At 53.8% G+C, this 15,765-nt stretch overlaps 1 protein-coding gene across 1 annotated transcript; it reads right to left on the bottom strand.

The window, feature by feature from the left end:
- Positions 1–5,157: 5,157 nt before the first annotated feature.
- Positions 5,158–7,963, bottom strand: FOXL2 (forkhead box L2). The gene has a single exon (XM_045514678.2). The coding sequence runs from the start codon at positions 7,604–7,606 to the stop codon at positions 6,473–6,475; it is 1,134 nt and encodes a 377-aa protein (XP_045370634.2). The 5' UTR covers positions 7,607–7,963; the 3' UTR covers positions 5,158–6,472.
- Between the last annotated feature and the right edge of the window lie 7,802 nt (positions 7,964–15,765).

The following is a 15,765-nucleotide window of genomic DNA, read 5'->3' as shown; positions in this document are numbered from 1 at the left end:
GCGGGGGCTCGGTTTCCTGACTCGCTGCTCACACTCACAGCCTTTAGGGCTTGTTGGGGAGAGATTTTTAAAATATGTGTTGAATTTCCTTCTTTCCCCCTAGAAACAAACAAAAAAGCAAAAAGCACATTCCCCTTACCTCCTCGTCCATAGAGATTAAAGTTTCCTGGGATTCTGTTCTTTCCTTTTCTTCGCCTGTCTAAAGAAGTAACTTTCCGTGGAGAATCCGGGGAAAAGTTTTATTTCATTCGGTTTGATAGTACTATTACTAAGGACAACAGGACCATGTTGAGCTCCCAACGCGGAGAAGCAGAGTCGGTCTCCCGGCGTGGTGGGGGCTCGGTGCGGCCAGTGCCGCGCGCGCGTTCCGCCACCTCCTGGGATGATCAGGGCCTCCTACGCTTCCCCTGCCCACCCTGCCGTCGGGAGCACCCTGAACTCAGACGGGCCCAGTCATTCTCGAATTTTGTTTAGAGCTGCCTAGAGGGGGCCGGTCCTCGCCAGATGATCCTCTCTTGCAGCGCCGCCACCAGTCTTGCGGACCCGGGACTCTGGCGCTCGGGCCAGGGTCTGCGGAGCCGCGGCCCCACGCGGTCCCCGCTCCCACCCGCGGGCAGTGCCTCAACCCGCTGCAGTTCCGCCAACCCGCTTCCTGCGTTTGCCCCTCAGGTTTCCCGTTTCTCGACAAAGACCGAGGGGAGCCTCTCCCACAAGCTGACCTTCGCCACTTCCCGCCCCTTGGCTACCTACTGCTTTTCTGGATTAAAAAAAAAAAAAAAAAAAAAAAGGTGGGGGGGGGGAGTTCAAACAGCCCCCGTTCAGGGAAGTGCCTGAGGGCGGGAGGCGCCGGCCTAAGAGCTTGAGAGTGGCAGCAGTGCTTGGACCCAAGTGCCTGAGTCTGTGTCACTTGGCAGATCAGTGGGCCTTTCTCAGAGAAAAGCTTGTCTATCAGTGAAGACTGCCTTAGGAGAATCGAGAGGGTGGTTGGAGGAGCCCGGGGTTGGGATCTCCGTCCGGGCCTCCAGGGCCCGGGTATTCTCCGCAACAAGACGCGCCTCAACCCCAGGGTCAAGGGACTGGGGCAGGGTGAACGCAATCGCCCGCGCCCGGATCGGGAAGGTGATCTGATCTGCAGCCTGAGCTCTTGGGGCATGCAGGGGTGGCCGAGGCCGCTGCATTTGGATGTCAGACCCTACAGAGTTACTACAAAAGGCTTTTCCTTTCTTTCTCCTTCCCTCCTTACTCTCCTTTACCCCCTTCTCTCCCTCCCTTCCTTCTTTCTTACCTTCCTCTTCAATAGGGGAAGGAAAACCATATTGACCATCTACTATAAACCGGGTACTTTGACACTGGAACATTTAATTATTTTAATAACTCTTTGAGGTATATATAATTCTATTTTACAGATGAGAAAGCAAATTCAGAATGGCTTTTTTTTTTTTTTTTTTTTTTTTTGGTTCAAGTTACCACAGCTATTAAAGGAGGTCACTGGGCTCCACACTATACCTTCCAGGGTGAACAGGCCTCTGTCCTTGCCCCATCCTGCACAGGCCACCTTGCTGGGGTGACATGGTCCTAGAGCAAAATTTTCAGAGCTCACCACCAAGCTGAAGCCCAAGCAGCAAATAGATGGCACAGCAGAAGTTCCCTGAGTACAATCGGACCACAGCTCAGACCCAGACCTTTGCTTCCATCTCCTCTGGCTGGCTCCCCCTTTACCCACGGGGCCCCTCAACATCCAACCTCAGTCAGCAGGGCCTGTGCCACTTGGAGAGCCCAGTGGGCAGCTGGGCTTGGTGCTCTCAGGTCTCTCCATAAAACTTCTGAGGTAGTTGGCTCCACAGATAGCTGGGTGACCTCTGGCTGGTCCCTTCTTTTCTCAGGACCCCAGGTTCCTTAAATGTAAACAAGATTTGGGGTTCATGGGCCCAGACACTCTTGTGACAGAATGGAGCCCTCTCTCCAGAAAGCTAATCAGACTGCTTGGTTTCAGGAATCTGTCACTTCTGGTTGTCCCTAAGGCAGACTGGGGCATGGAGATTGCTTCCAACCATTCCAGGCTTCTGGGCCCTGCCATACAGGAGAGGTGTGGGCTCCTGGGCTACTCCCAGAAGAAGGGGCTGCCCTGAGGAGGCAGCCGGATGGACCAGGCATCACCACCACCACCAGATTAACTCCACGGAGTGGGAGAACTGCAGGCCTTCTGAGGCTGACCAAACCGCTCCCTGGCCCCTGACACCATCCCAGAGGCCAGGAGCCTGGCCCAGCAGTTCTGGTGCTCCCAGCCTCCATTAAGGGAAGAGCTCACTCATGGGCAGACTGTCTTGGTTCTGATCCAGTTTCCAGGTCCATCCTCTCCTGCCCATCTGGCTGCAAGAAGCCCTGGCCTGCCCCTGGTTTCCACCCACCACCAGGGGGCTCTTCAGCTGGGAGTGCCAGCCTCGGCCAGTGGGAGGCCCAGGCAAGGGTGGGAGAGCACCTGACCTCAGGTGAAAGGTTTTGGGCTTCATGCCCATCCAAATCCAGGATGCGGGGCAGTGAACTCTTTACTCATGCAAGGGGGAAACAGGCCAGGAACACCCTCTGGGGTAGGGTGTGGGGTCATCCCAGAGAACACCCTAGGTCCCCACCTTACAGTCCCTTGATGTATGTACTACACTGGCAAAAATTTTCCTCAGGTCCCCCTGAGAACAGGACACCCTCCCCGACCAGAACCCAAATACTCTGGCTAGGCAGTTTTAGGGGGTGGAGGTGACCAAGAATTTGTGTGTAAATGTGAGGAGGTGGGGGACATCTCGTCAGTGCTGAGTGTAGGGATGTTTACACGCATGCAAGTACACACATAATCCTCATTCAGTGCCATGTGTAGCAACTCTATCCAGGACATGCAGAAACTGGCAGTGTATTTGTGTTAAACTATTTATGTTGTATTTACAATACACCCTGGCAAACATATATACACACACCCACGTGGTTTGGCCATCTAGACCAGACTGTATATGCTAAAGCATAATTGCTACGTATCAAGAACTCTCTTAAATACTTTTGCCCTTGCTTAGGGAATTCCTTCAATCATCTTTTCTAACAGAAACTCAAAAGTGCAAAGAGGCAGAGGAGAGAAAGGAAATGAGAGATGAAGAAAGTCAACCATTGCCCTTAACTTGTAGCACTGAGGGGAAATGACCAAAGTATAGAGTTTGGGAGAAACTCCTGGGGCTGGAATTAGAGACAGATGTCTTCCTGTGGGCATCCATGGAGAAGTGGGGTATGATTTGGCTCCCTTCTCTCATCTTCTTCAATCTCTGTATAGACCAGGAATCCCTCCCCATTCCTTCATCTCCTCCTCCAAACTTAGTGAGGCTACTGCTCTCTCCCTAACCTTGGGTGCCTCTCGCCTTTCAGTTCTTGGTGGGCAGAGAGAGGCTATGTCCTCCAATGCTGGCCTAGGCCAACTTCCCCACCTCACTGGAGGCTCTGCCCGGAAGACTTCCCTCCACTTCTTTCTCTCCTTGGAATAGCAGTTGTGGGGTGCTGAGAGCCAGCCTTGGAACAGCGAGCCTCAACTAGTTGAAGCAAAGGCTCTGTATGTATTCTGCTTTCATTCAGCAAACCAGGATTATATACCCAGAACATAATTGCACATGTTACCAATGACTTAACGAATGCCACACAGGCTGTGGTCCCAGTAAGCATTTCCTGAATATTAGCCATATGATTATTACAATGCCTAAAATATATGCACTCTTTGAAGGTGAATGACAGACATACAGACCTCCCTTCCTGTCACCAGGACACAACTCACACGTATTTATAGAAGGCATAGACTGTACAACTGCCCATGGGATACATATTCACACCACAGAAAGCACAAACAGAGAAGCACACAGCAGTCCACTTTCTTTTCTGCAACTCACCTTAGTCAGCCCGACAAAGGTGCAGCAGGTTGCCAGAAGTACCCAGACACCAAGCCTGACCAGCCTTTTGGGCTTCTTGCTTGCCCGGGCTGAGCCCCTCTGCAGCCTGCTTGCCCGGTTCCCGTGGTCCTGGCAGGCTCCAGTTCCTGTCTTAGGATGATGCTCCTTAGAATCTCCATGACTTCATCCTCCACTTTCCAGCCTCCCCAAGATACCCGAGGGAGGAGGGGTCTTCCTGAGCCTGAGCCACTTCCCCTTGGGCCCAACTACACATAACAGGGCTCCTACCCTGACTTTGCCGAAGAGTAACCACCAGTAAAGGCGGAACTAGGGGGCCTGCAGGCTTGTGCTTTGCCGGAGGCAGCTGCTCCCAGCCCACTGGTCGACCTGGACCTGTGGCCATTGCTGTCCAGGTTGAGTGGGGGGCAGTGAGGGACACGTGGCTGGGTGCAGGGTCCAACTTAAACTGTCCCATAGTGGTGGTAAAAGTGGCTGATACTTGTCATCCAACTGGAGGACTGAAAGCTGACCACCCCTTTTCCCCCTTGCAGCACCGGCCTGCAGTCGGGTCTGTGCTTGCACGGAAGCACCGGTCTTAATTTGTTATTTGAAGAGTCTCAGTAAAGAAAAAGAAAAAAATATTAAATTTCTACAGCCACGCAGAATGTTCCTCCCTCTCTGATACTCCCAAATCTCTTACACATATCTCAAGGTAAATGAATTCTGATTACTAAAAATAAGGCGATCAGTCGCTGGTTACATTTGTACAGACATTTGCAGCTTACAGTGCATTTCCGCAACCAGGATTTTATCTATTTGGAATAAACTTTTCTGGCTGTTATATTTATCTGGAAAAACTGAAAAGACAATATAATAAAAACACGGCCCACACACCTAGCACAACTGTGTAAGAGAGAAAATTCAAACTAGCATGGATGCAAAAATAGAACAAATACTGCCTACAGTCACGCCTCGTGAACGAATCACGGCAGATAAATCCTCTCTGATGACGTTAAACAGCCGCAACAGCCCAGCAATGATACAGAAAACAAACAATCCCTGGGAAAACAAAGCGTCCGACAACCACAAAGGGCCCCCACTCCGACGGCCCTCAACCCTTGTTTATCTGAAAAAGGATACATTTTTGCTGAATATCTCCCTCTTTTACTGAACGAACTTAGAGGTGACGTAAATAATATAAGTCCGTGTTAAAAGAAAGAACAAAAAAATTTATTCAGAAATTGACAAGACAAAACAACAACAACAAACAAACAACAAAACAACAAAAGTGCTCTAGTTCTCTCTAGAAAATTTGGTCCTCCAAACCACACACACACTACAGAACAACCAGGTCTAGAGTTTTCGGGCCACAAGCCTGCCTGGTCCGACTGCTGCCGGGTTTCACATTTCTCCTGCCCAAGGTGGGAGAAGCAAGACGTTTGAAAAACAAAAATCAGGGAGGGGATGAGCCGACCCTGCAGCTTCCGCCAGGCAGGCAGTGATCTCCCGGTGCTCGGCGCTCGGGCGCTTGCATCGGATGATAGGGGGAAATTTGTTTTTAATTTTTTTTTTTTTTAAGATAGGTAGGGGGTGAATATTCTCTAATTTGTAGAGGAAACCATCCGTTACTGGGCATATTCTCCTACCTCTCTGAACATAGCTTTTTGAAGGCCGGACAGAAATTCTATTTCAAATCTCCTGGAAGAGAAGATTTTCATGCTTTGCTTTAGCAAGCTCCAAGGCCAAGATACCTCGCCGGTTTTCCCGGTGAGTTACTTTCCTTAATATTTTTTAATCATGTCTAAAATAGCCCTCCTGATTTTTTTTTTTTTTAAGCAAAACATTAGCCAGCCGCTCGGGCCTGGAGGGGCCCGAAGCGCGGGGATGGAGATCGGAGGAAATGCAGCTTTTCTCGTAGCCAGGATGCGGTGTAAACCCGGGCGCAGGCCGCGAGGGAGAAGGCTACGGTTCCCTGCTCTGGCCCAATCCCCGCCCTACAGAGTAGGCCCCGGCAGCGGGCTCCTGAACAGCTCCCAGAGGGTACGCAGAGCAAACACGTTCGTCCCTTTCTCGGCCGGCGCGGGTCTCGTTGCCGGCCCAGGGCGGCGCTTCTAGCTAAGGATGGCGCGGCAGCCGGGCGGGGAGAGCCGCGCGCGAGCGCACCGACCTGTGAGAGAAGGCCAGGAGGTCTGAGCCGCCGACGCCCGGCTGCACCTCGGCCCGGGCACTTCCTCTCCGAAGTGAATATTGTCAAGGGGTGTCCAGCCCGGTCCCTGGGCTGCCCAGAGGAGACGAGGCCTGGCAAAAGCGCGTGGAGAGGCGGCCTGCAGGCCGGAGGGGCGAAAGGGCATAGAGGGTAGGGAGGCGAGCACAGGAGGAGAAGCGAAGACAAAGAGGAGCGAGAGGAGCCGAGGGGAGCGAGGAGGCGCTGAGGGGCCGCGGGCGGGCGCTGGCTCAGGGGCGGCCCCAGCGACGTGCGGTCTGGCTGGTGGTGGCGGTTGCGGCCGAAGCCGGCGTCGCGCGTCCCTGCATCCTCACAACCGGCGTGCGGTGGGCTCTCAGAGATCGAGGCGCGAGTGCAGCGCGCCGGTCTTGCTGTCGTGGTCCCAGTAAGAGCAATGCATCATGGCGAGCTCGGGCTGCCGGGCGCAGGCGAACTGCAGGCCGGGCGCGTTGGTGGGCGCGGGCGCCGGGGGCGCGGCGGTAGCCGGGCTGGCGGGGCTGAGCTGGCCTGGGGGCGGTGCGGCGGCCCCATGGTGCGGTGGGGCCGGCGGGGGTGCGGCGGCCGCGTGCAGATGGTGTGCGTGCGGGTGTGAATGAGGGTGCGGCGGCGGCGGGGGCGCGGCAGGCGGGCCTCCCAGGCCGTTGTACGAGTTCACTACGCCGTGAGGCAGCGCCATACTCTGCACCCGTGAGTACGGCCCGTACGAGGCGGCCGGGCCCGCCAGCCCCTTGACCACCGCGGCCGCGCCGGGGCTGCCTGGGCCCGCGGCGGCGGCCGCCGCTGCTGCAGCCGCTGCGGCCGCGGCCATCTGGCAGGAGGCGTAGGGCATGGGTGAGGGCGGCTGCGGTAGCGGCCACGAATTGTTGAGGAAACCGGACTGCAGGTACTTCGGGGGCGCCAGGTAACCGTAGCCGTCGGCCCCAGCGCCCGCCACGCCGCAACCGCCCGCGGCACCTCCGGCGCCAAAGAGCCCCTTGCCGGGCTGGAAGTGCGCGGGTGGCGGCCGGAAGGGCCGCTTCATACGGCGGCGGCGCCGGTAGTTGCCCTTCTCGAACATGTCCTCGCAGGCCGGGTCCAGCGTCCAGTAGTTGCCCTTGCGCTCGCCGCCGCCCTCGCGCGGCACCTTGATGAAGCACTCGTTGAGGCTGAGGTTGTGGCGGATGCTATTCTGCCAGCCCTTCTTGTTCTTCTCGTAGAACGGGAACTTGGCGATAATGTACTGGTAGATACCGGACAGCGTGAGCCTCTTCTCGGCGCTCTCGCGGATCGCCATGGCGATTAGCGCCACGTACGAGTAGGGGGGCTTCTGCGCGGGGTCGGGCTTCTCCGGGGCTGTCCCGGCGCCGCCACCGCCGCCCTTGCCCGGGCTTGGCGGCGGCGGCGCCTCGGGCTCCTTGGCCGCGCGGCCCGCCTCCGGAGTCAGCAGGGCCCCCGCGGCGTCCTCCGGCTCGGGGTAGCTGGCCATCATGACAAAGCCGGCGCGCCGCGGCCAGGCAGCCCCTGCTCTTTTCCGCTGGCTCTGGCGCGGCAGAGTCCGGGCGCACAAGTCCGCTCACCGCCGAGTCTCAAACTTCTGGAGACTGCAGATGCTGCCCGCGCTCTCGCTGGCGGCCTCTCGCTCCTCTCTCCTCTTCTTTCCCTTCCCCTAGGGAGCGGCCGGCGGGAGTGGAGCTCAGCCTCTGGCCATGGGGAGTCCGCCCAACAGAGAGGGGCTCTGGTCCCGCCGCCCCTCCCCGCCCAGGCCAGTCCCCGCCTCGGTGGGTTTTCTTTTCTGCGCTCTTCCCCTCCCCCCACCCTCCGGTTTCCCGAGGCACGACCCGCGTCTCTGGCGAAGCTGCCTCCTGGAGTCCCTAGTGCGCCAGGAGCCTCGCTCTGTTCTGATTCGTATGGGCTCCGCCGAGTTCCGCTTGCGTCAGGCGCCTTCGCCCCTATAGCGGGGCGGCCAGTCGCGCACGGGAGAGTTCATCTCCAAGTCACTTTTTGTAAACGCCCCGCACAGCCCGGACGGGCCTGCCCCCTCCCAGGGAGCTTAGGGGGCCGGCGGACAGCCGGGCTCACGCTCTCACAAGCCCTTGGGTCTGCCGGTGCTCGCTCTGCGGACTGGGCCGGGAGATGCCGAGGGCCCCGGCGGGGTCCGTCCGCACTCGGTCGGTGCCCAGGGAGCTCGGGCCCTAGTTGGGAGAGGCGCGCCAAGCCTCGCAGCTTCCAGGTGAAAGGAAACGACTCCTTTGCTCTGCCCTTCGTTGCTGGCTTGAGGCTAAACTTCTAGCTCGGGCCCGGGGGAGGGGCAGGACGGCAAGGGGGCCGGACGGGGGTGGGGTGGAGAAAGCTAGCTGCGCGGTGGCTTTGGGAAAATCAGCCCAGAAACGCGTGTCACTGAACGAAGAAACCTCGGCCTGTCCTGTCCCTCGCGCTCTCAGAGTGACTGGGCCGGGATGGAGCTGGGGAAGAGGATCGCTGGGAAGAAGTGCCCAGGGGCTCTGCCTGAAGACCCTCTGCTCTTCCTTGCGCCGTCCCTGGACCTAGGGACCAGACCCCTCCTCAGTATCTGCGAGGTAATCCTACGGGTTTGATGTATGCTTTAACACCACCAGGTAGACCCCTCTCTGCTTCTGCTCCGACACAGGCGCGAATGTTCCGGTAAGGCTTTGGAGGACTGAATCTGTATGTGCATCGGTACCGCAAACAGAAGTCATGGGGAGCCTGTCCTTGTGACACGTGAAATACCAGCTGTCCAGGAGCATGTGTGCTGGTGCAGAAACAGGTGTGTACATGTGCAAGGTGCTTGATTTATATTTATGGGGTAAAACACATTTATATTTATAGACATGTAATGACATGTTTATCATGTATCAGAATAAATATGGATCATGGACATTGCATCTTCTTTTTCCTCTTTTCTCTCCCCTCGCCTCTCTCCTTTCATTATCTTTCCTTCCCTTCTTCCTTCCTTCCTTCCTTCCCTTTCCTTTCTTTCTTTCTTTCCTTTCTTTTTCTCCTTCTTCCCTCCCTTTCTTCCTTTTCTTCCTGGCTCTCTTACTGCCAGTGTATATAGTCTGTCACAGCCTAGGAAGAAAAATAACAGGCTGTGAGGGAGACACTTGTTCAAATCTCTCTCCTGACACTACATTTGTTCTGATCTTTCTCCAGGGCTGAGGGGTGAGTTCTCACCGCAGAAGTCTGATTGGGACCCAGTTACATCTGCATGCATGGAGGTTGTCTCAGGGAAAATCAGTGCTGGGAAAATCAGTGCTGGCAAAATAGCCAGGTGTGCCTTTTAACAGTTAACTCAGCCTTAACAAAAAGTCCGCAATCATAAAGTGTGAGAGAGCTGGCTGGGTGTTTTGAGTCCTCATGCCCCAACTCCTTGGTGCTGAGGAGGCCAGGATACTTTGTGAAGTAATGTGGACTGAATGGATGTCATGTCTGGAGTGGCTGGCCCAATGCCTGTCATTGCCTCTTCCTCCCGAGCCTCCCAGTCTCTGAGGAAGCCTGAAGAGCCCTTGGTGGCCTATGGCCCCAGCAACTGCAGGCCACCTATATATGCTGCCTCTTCCCACTAGGGCCCAGATCTGCATTCTGAGATTAAAGGAAAGGATGCTGTGCTCTTTGGAATTCAGCATCCACAAGATGACTCCTGAGAGGTCAGCAGGGCAGCCTGGTCTGACCACTACAGCAAGAGGGAGCAGTAACTCACCTCAGTAAATACCTTCATCCTTCACCATTGAAAAGATCTCAAAGTGGCTTGATTGGATTCATTCACCGCTCCCAACAACTAGCTCTTCTTCAAAACCTCTGTGACTGCTTCCTGAGCAGGAGTGAAGGTGTTTTTCTTCGTCCTCACTCCAATTTGTGCCCAGGCTATGGGTGGGCATGGGGTGAGTTGGGTTTTGGGCTGCTGCAGATTAACCTCAATGCCCATCCTCCCCTAGGGCTTTGGCAGGGGGAAAAAAAACAGCTGGATCTGGCCCTACCTTGGGGGGAGGGGGTGCTGCTCTCTCCTTTTTTTTTTTTCTGACCACCCAGGCTGGGGCCATCTCCCCCCTCCCCCCGACTCTGTCCCCCAACCCCCAACCCCTTGCAGGCATTTCCGCCGCTGGCCTGTAGCAGCCAGGTGTGACAGCATTGTTGTGTGTGTCATCACTTCCCTGAATTCCAAACTCGGCTCCCTTTTCAGCCTTAAGGAGCCTGTGTGTGTGTGTGCGTGTGTGTTAAAGGAAGGGGTTCCTCTAAAGGATTTTCTGACTGGAAAGAAGAGGAGTCCTGCTCCCTAGGTATTGCTCTTTCCAGGAAGCGATGGGGCGCGCCTTGGTTTACTTCTCAACTCTCTTGGGCAGCTGGGGTAGCGCCCCGCTTCCGGGCAAGGTAGGGATCCCGTCCCGCAGGACAGACCGTGCCCAGGTTTGTGTGTGGCACCAGGGCCGTCCCCTTTCCCTGCTGCCTTCTGGCGACGCAGGGCCCTGGCCCAGTGACCTCGGGGCGGTTCCCATGTCCAAGGAACGGGGACGAGGGGCGGCGGGGAGCTCCCAGCCTCTCTAGCCCAGGTTTCCCGGAGGCCCGCCGCTGCGGCTCTGGGCTACCCTCCCGGCCGCCACGGGCTGACGCCGTGCAGAGACCCGCCGGCTACGCGCCCGCCCCGCGCCGCCAAGGCCCCGACAGCTGGCCGAAGCAGTTCACTCGGCTCTGATGGAGCGAGGCAGTCCTCTTCCCATGGCCAGGAATCCTGAGACAACCGAGGGAGCGTCCCGCACCTCGGGATCCCGGAGGTCGGGCCCTGCCAGGTGAGCGGACAGCGGCCCCCAGGCGGGCAGCGCTGCCCCGGCCCCGTTCAGCTTGTCCTGCGCCGCCGCTTGTCCCGTGCCGCCGCCGGCGGCGGGGCTGCGAGCACCCACCGCTCCCCACTCCTGCGGGGCGAGAGGGATCTCTGCCGCTCCACGGCAGGAAAAGGGAAGCTTGAATACCTTGTTGATTAACACATCCCCACGCGACTCTGCACCTCAACTAGCAGCACTACCCCAGCCCACCTCACCCCACGGACTCCGGGTCCCTCTACCCAGGTAACATTCCTCCATCCATCTCTCTCACAGTCAACCCCCTATTCCCTCCAGCTCTCCTTTTCCCCACTACTCTCTCACACTCACCTGTCACGTATACTAGTTCAGGTCCTGCACATTTTTGTGGGAAACATGTCTGATGCTGGGACTCTAAAGTCTCTTCACACACTCCCGCACCCATATATCTCAGGACACACTGATCTCTTGGCTCCATGTCTACCAGTCTGACTCCCAGAAGCCTGCTGATTCTCTGATGTCCTTGGTCTGTGGTTAGGGTGACTGGGCTGCCACCTGCCTGGATGTTCCCATGGCAAAGCTGCTGTTTAGAGTTCTTTAGAGAAGCTCAGGCACACAGCATACCCCTGATGTATTTTAACACACACAGACCACTCACACAGGCTTCATTTCTGTCTTGTAGCTGAGCTCGCTGCCCGAACTAACAGGCTGCAGAGAAGGTTGCATGGTTCTGGTTCTCGCTCCTGCACACATCCACATAGTGCCAGGCCCGGGCCAGCAGGCATTATTCTGCCTGGTTAGGATTAGCAGAGTCACTTATCCAAGTAAGTGCTTGGGAGAGAGAGTGATAAAGAGTAGGCAAGTGCAGGGGGTGGGGGTGGGGAGAGAATGAATGAGAGAATGAGAATGAGAATGAAAGAGCACATGCACACAAGCCACTACTTATTCTGGAGAAGAACTCACAGATGAGAGCTGAGAGCCTAGAGCTGTTTCTGGTTGGTAAGTATCTTGCTGAATCTGCACCGCCCACCCCCCCTGGCTGGCTGGCTGGGTTGGGAGGCAACAGATTAGAGTCCTGGGTTCCTCTGTATCTCACTGATGTTGGACCACAAGTCCACCAGCACCTCTTTCCCCAAGGAATGTGTGCCCTACCCTGTACGAGGCAGACTGCAGGGTAGTCGTAAGCCTTTCTCCTGGCTGAGCCTATTTAAGAAGAAAAGGCAGAGGGGGCTGGTTCCTGGGCCATGTCAGGATCTCCCCCATCCAAAGACCTCTGGAATGCTCCCAGAGAAAGTCTACGGTGGCAGGAGCTGCTAACCAGCATCTTCTGATAACCCATGGCTGTGACTCCCATGGCCCAAAGCCATTTTGTTCAGCCCTGAACAGTGAGTACCCTGCCAGTAATCCCCAACACATGGTTGAGAACGTACTATGTTGTTTAAAGTTGCCTTTTTCCATATCTGAACTGTAAGCCTTGATGGGCAGAGACTGTCCTCCACTTGCCACTCAGTGCTTCCTAACAGGGAGGCCTTAATGCATTCCAGTGGAATTGGAAAATGGCTGTGCTCCACAGAGAATTGAGAGATGCCATTTTTCTTGTAATGAAACTGGAATGTCTAAGAAAAGGACTGCAGGTGGGGAAGAATGGCTGGACCACAGAGGGCCAGCTCAGGATCTGAGAGTCCTCTACCATTTGGGGCTGTCTGCTCATTACAGCTGTACAGTCATGTTGCTGAACCTTAGGCAGGGACACAGGACACATGCCTGGTTCCCTGATCATGGTGAGTACCTGCCTGAAACATTCAAACTAAACTTTACTAGAAATCGAGAGACTTCTGTATCTGTGGTAGCTGGCTTGCAAGGTAAGGCCTGTTGTCTGGAGCCCCAAACAGGGCCATGAGGGGATGCCTGAGAGAGCCCTTGTTCTTGGTCCTTATTCAGATTTCTCTTTGCAGATGGGCACCATCTAAAGGGCCTCCAGGCAAGAGGGCAGTTTTAGATGCCTAGCTATGATGAGGTCCAGAGGAAGGGAGGGAGAAGGGCCGAGATTTGTGTTTTATATTACTGGCTTTTGGAAGGAGATTTCCATCATGCCACAATGGTATGTGTATGTGTGTGTGCTGTGTAACTTACATGTGGTAAACAATATGCATCTCAAGTGTACAGCTTGATGTATTTTTACATATAATGCAACACGTATCCACGACTGTGATCAAGCTACAGAACATTAACATTTCTGTCACCTCAGAAGTTTCCCTCATATCTTTCCTCATCAATACCTACTCCCAAAGGTAATGTGTATTCTGATCTCTATCACCATAGATTAACTTTGCCTGCTCTGAGCTTCATATAAATAGAGCATAAAACATATACTCTTTTCAGTCTGGTTTCTTCTGCATAATGTTTTTTGATATTCATTCATCTTGTTGCATGTGTCAGGCATTTATTTCTCTCTATTGCCATGTAATTGTCCACAATTTGCTTATCTGTTCACCTACGGGACATTTGTGTTGTTTCCACTTTTGGGATATCATAAATAAAAGTGCTGTCAATATTTTTTACATCTTTTTTTGGTGAAGGGCATTTCATTACTCTTGAATGACTACCTTGGAGAGTAGGAGAGTTTAGTTTTAGTAGAGATTGCCAGTTTTCCAAAGTGGAAGAACAAACTACAGTGCTATACAGACAGACAGACAGACAGACATGCTGTAACAGGGCCTTTTCCTTTGAGAAGGCATTCCCTAAAGGCCTCTGTGCACCTCCAGCTGTTATTCTCATTGTCATCATTATAAAGGAATGGAATAGCTATCCTTTTTTAAGCACTTATATTGAGCCAGGGAATTTACATGCATTTTCTCATTTCATTTTTATGACAGACTGAGGTGTTGGTACTATTCCCATTTGATAGATGAAGAAACAGGCTCAGCAAAGTCAGGTAACTTGCTGAAGGCGCCCAGCCACTAAGTGGCAGTGGGACTTCGGAGCCCTGAGTTTCACCCCTGCGTTTGTGCCTCTATTTGTCCCTGCGAGGTCAGGAAGTCCTTCCTTCCATCCAATCAAATCTAGCTGCTATTTATAAGACCCATTTCCTCTTCCAATGCATGGTCATAGCCAGGCTTGAGATCTGTGTACACACACATACGCACACAGTCTTTCTCACACCAAGCACACTCACTGTGAAGAAGACAGGCCAATTCATGAAAACCTCAAGGTTGCCACACCCCGGACTCAGCAGGGGACAAGTCTGTTTCTGGATGATTCTGAGAAGAATTCAGAGGCTACCCTTCCCTGGGAAGAGTTGGGCATTTGATTCTCCTCCTAATACACTGAGCCAAGCCCATAACCGTGGTTCTTTAGAAGCAGCAGCCTGGGGCATCCTTCTACCTGTAGGTTCGTCCAGGGATGTTTATTGGGGGTTGATGGATGCTAGCCTGAAGATGTCACACCTTGCCTGGGAAAGTGGTAAGTGGCAAGGATGTGTGTGATCTGTTCAGGGAGAGAGCGTGGAGTCTAGAGAGCTGTACTTGGGGACATTGTACTTGACTGGGCCCTGCAGAGAATGGTCGGTCACTCTGAGAAGGAGAGCCAACAGCCATGGTTATGGTTCTGAGGACATTGTTACCAAGTATCCAAGACCCTGGGCTTCACTGGAAGGAGTGTGCTACCCCTGTGGGTGGGTAGAGGCCATTTGTGGGCTCTATGCTCTGTGCAGCTGGCCTCTCCTCAGGCCCCCTTTCAGACTAATTGAAGACTTGCTGGGCTGTGGGTTTATAATTGGGGGTAATTGCTGAAAGGCTGTGTCGTGGTACAAGCAGGCTTTTGTTGGGGAAACAGTGATCAGGATTTTGGGGCTTTGGGTGGGAACAGTCTAGGATTCTGGTGTGCTCTGTTACAGGTACCTGTTGGTCCTAGTCCTTTGTTAGGAGGCAGCACTTCTGAGGAATGGGAACTAGTACTATGTCTGATGGGAACTCAGGTCCAGAAATACACAAGGTCTGCTCTAGGGCACAGAGGTGCAGGTGGAACGGAGGTCCTGGTGCCTGGTACTGTCACTGATGCACACCCCCACAGGCTAGGGGGCACCGTGTGGAGTGGTTAACACAGACTACTGTCCTAATTCTTATAGGCATCAGCCTGGAAGATTATGGAAACTTGCTGAGCTTTGGAGTTTTAACAGTTTATCATTCTTTGAATAGGTAATATATCTGCATATACCAACATTTAAAAAATATGGAAGACTTACAATGAAAAGTCTCCCACTTCTATCCCCAAGCCACCCTTCTCACAGGCAGCCAGTGACCTTAGTTTCATGTGTATCCTCTGGATATATTTTACACATATGCAAACATACCACATACATTCTTTTGCCCTCCCTCACTTTTTGCCCAGGGTGGCATCTGCACCTTAGAAATCTTTCTATATCAATACATCCTCTTTTTGAGCCATGTAGTATTAGTTTGTTTCCAATCCTTTGATTTTATAAACAATATGGTAATGTACAATCTTGTATATGCCTAATTTTGTAGGTGTGTACACATATCTGTACAAAAAAATTCTGTAAGTGTGGAGTTGGGTCAAAGGGTGTGTGCAATTGTGACTTTGATAGATGTTACCAAATTACCCTCCTTATAGACTGAAGCAGTGTACATGCCCACCAAGAATGTATATGATTCCTGCTTCTCTACAACCTCACTAACACGTCTTTCTTTTTAACAAACAAATTTTGCAGATATAGTGGAGGGCCCCTCTGTCTCCTTCGTTGATCCCTCTCTGTCCCTCTCTCCTGAGGTGATTACCATGGTAAACTTGGTGCCAAGTGTTCCCATAGCTGTTTTTA

This window comes from Camelus bactrianus, chromosome 1, assembly GCF_048773025.1.
Source record: "Camelus bactrianus isolate YW-2024 breed Bactrian camel chromosome 1, ASM4877302v1, whole genome shotgun sequence".
Classification (NCBI taxonomy): domain Eukaryota; kingdom Metazoa; phylum Chordata; class Mammalia; order Artiodactyla; family Camelidae; genus Camelus; species Camelus bactrianus.
The sequence above is the reverse complement of the archived record's forward strand: the minus strand, read 5'-3'. Positions and strand labels throughout refer to the sequence as shown.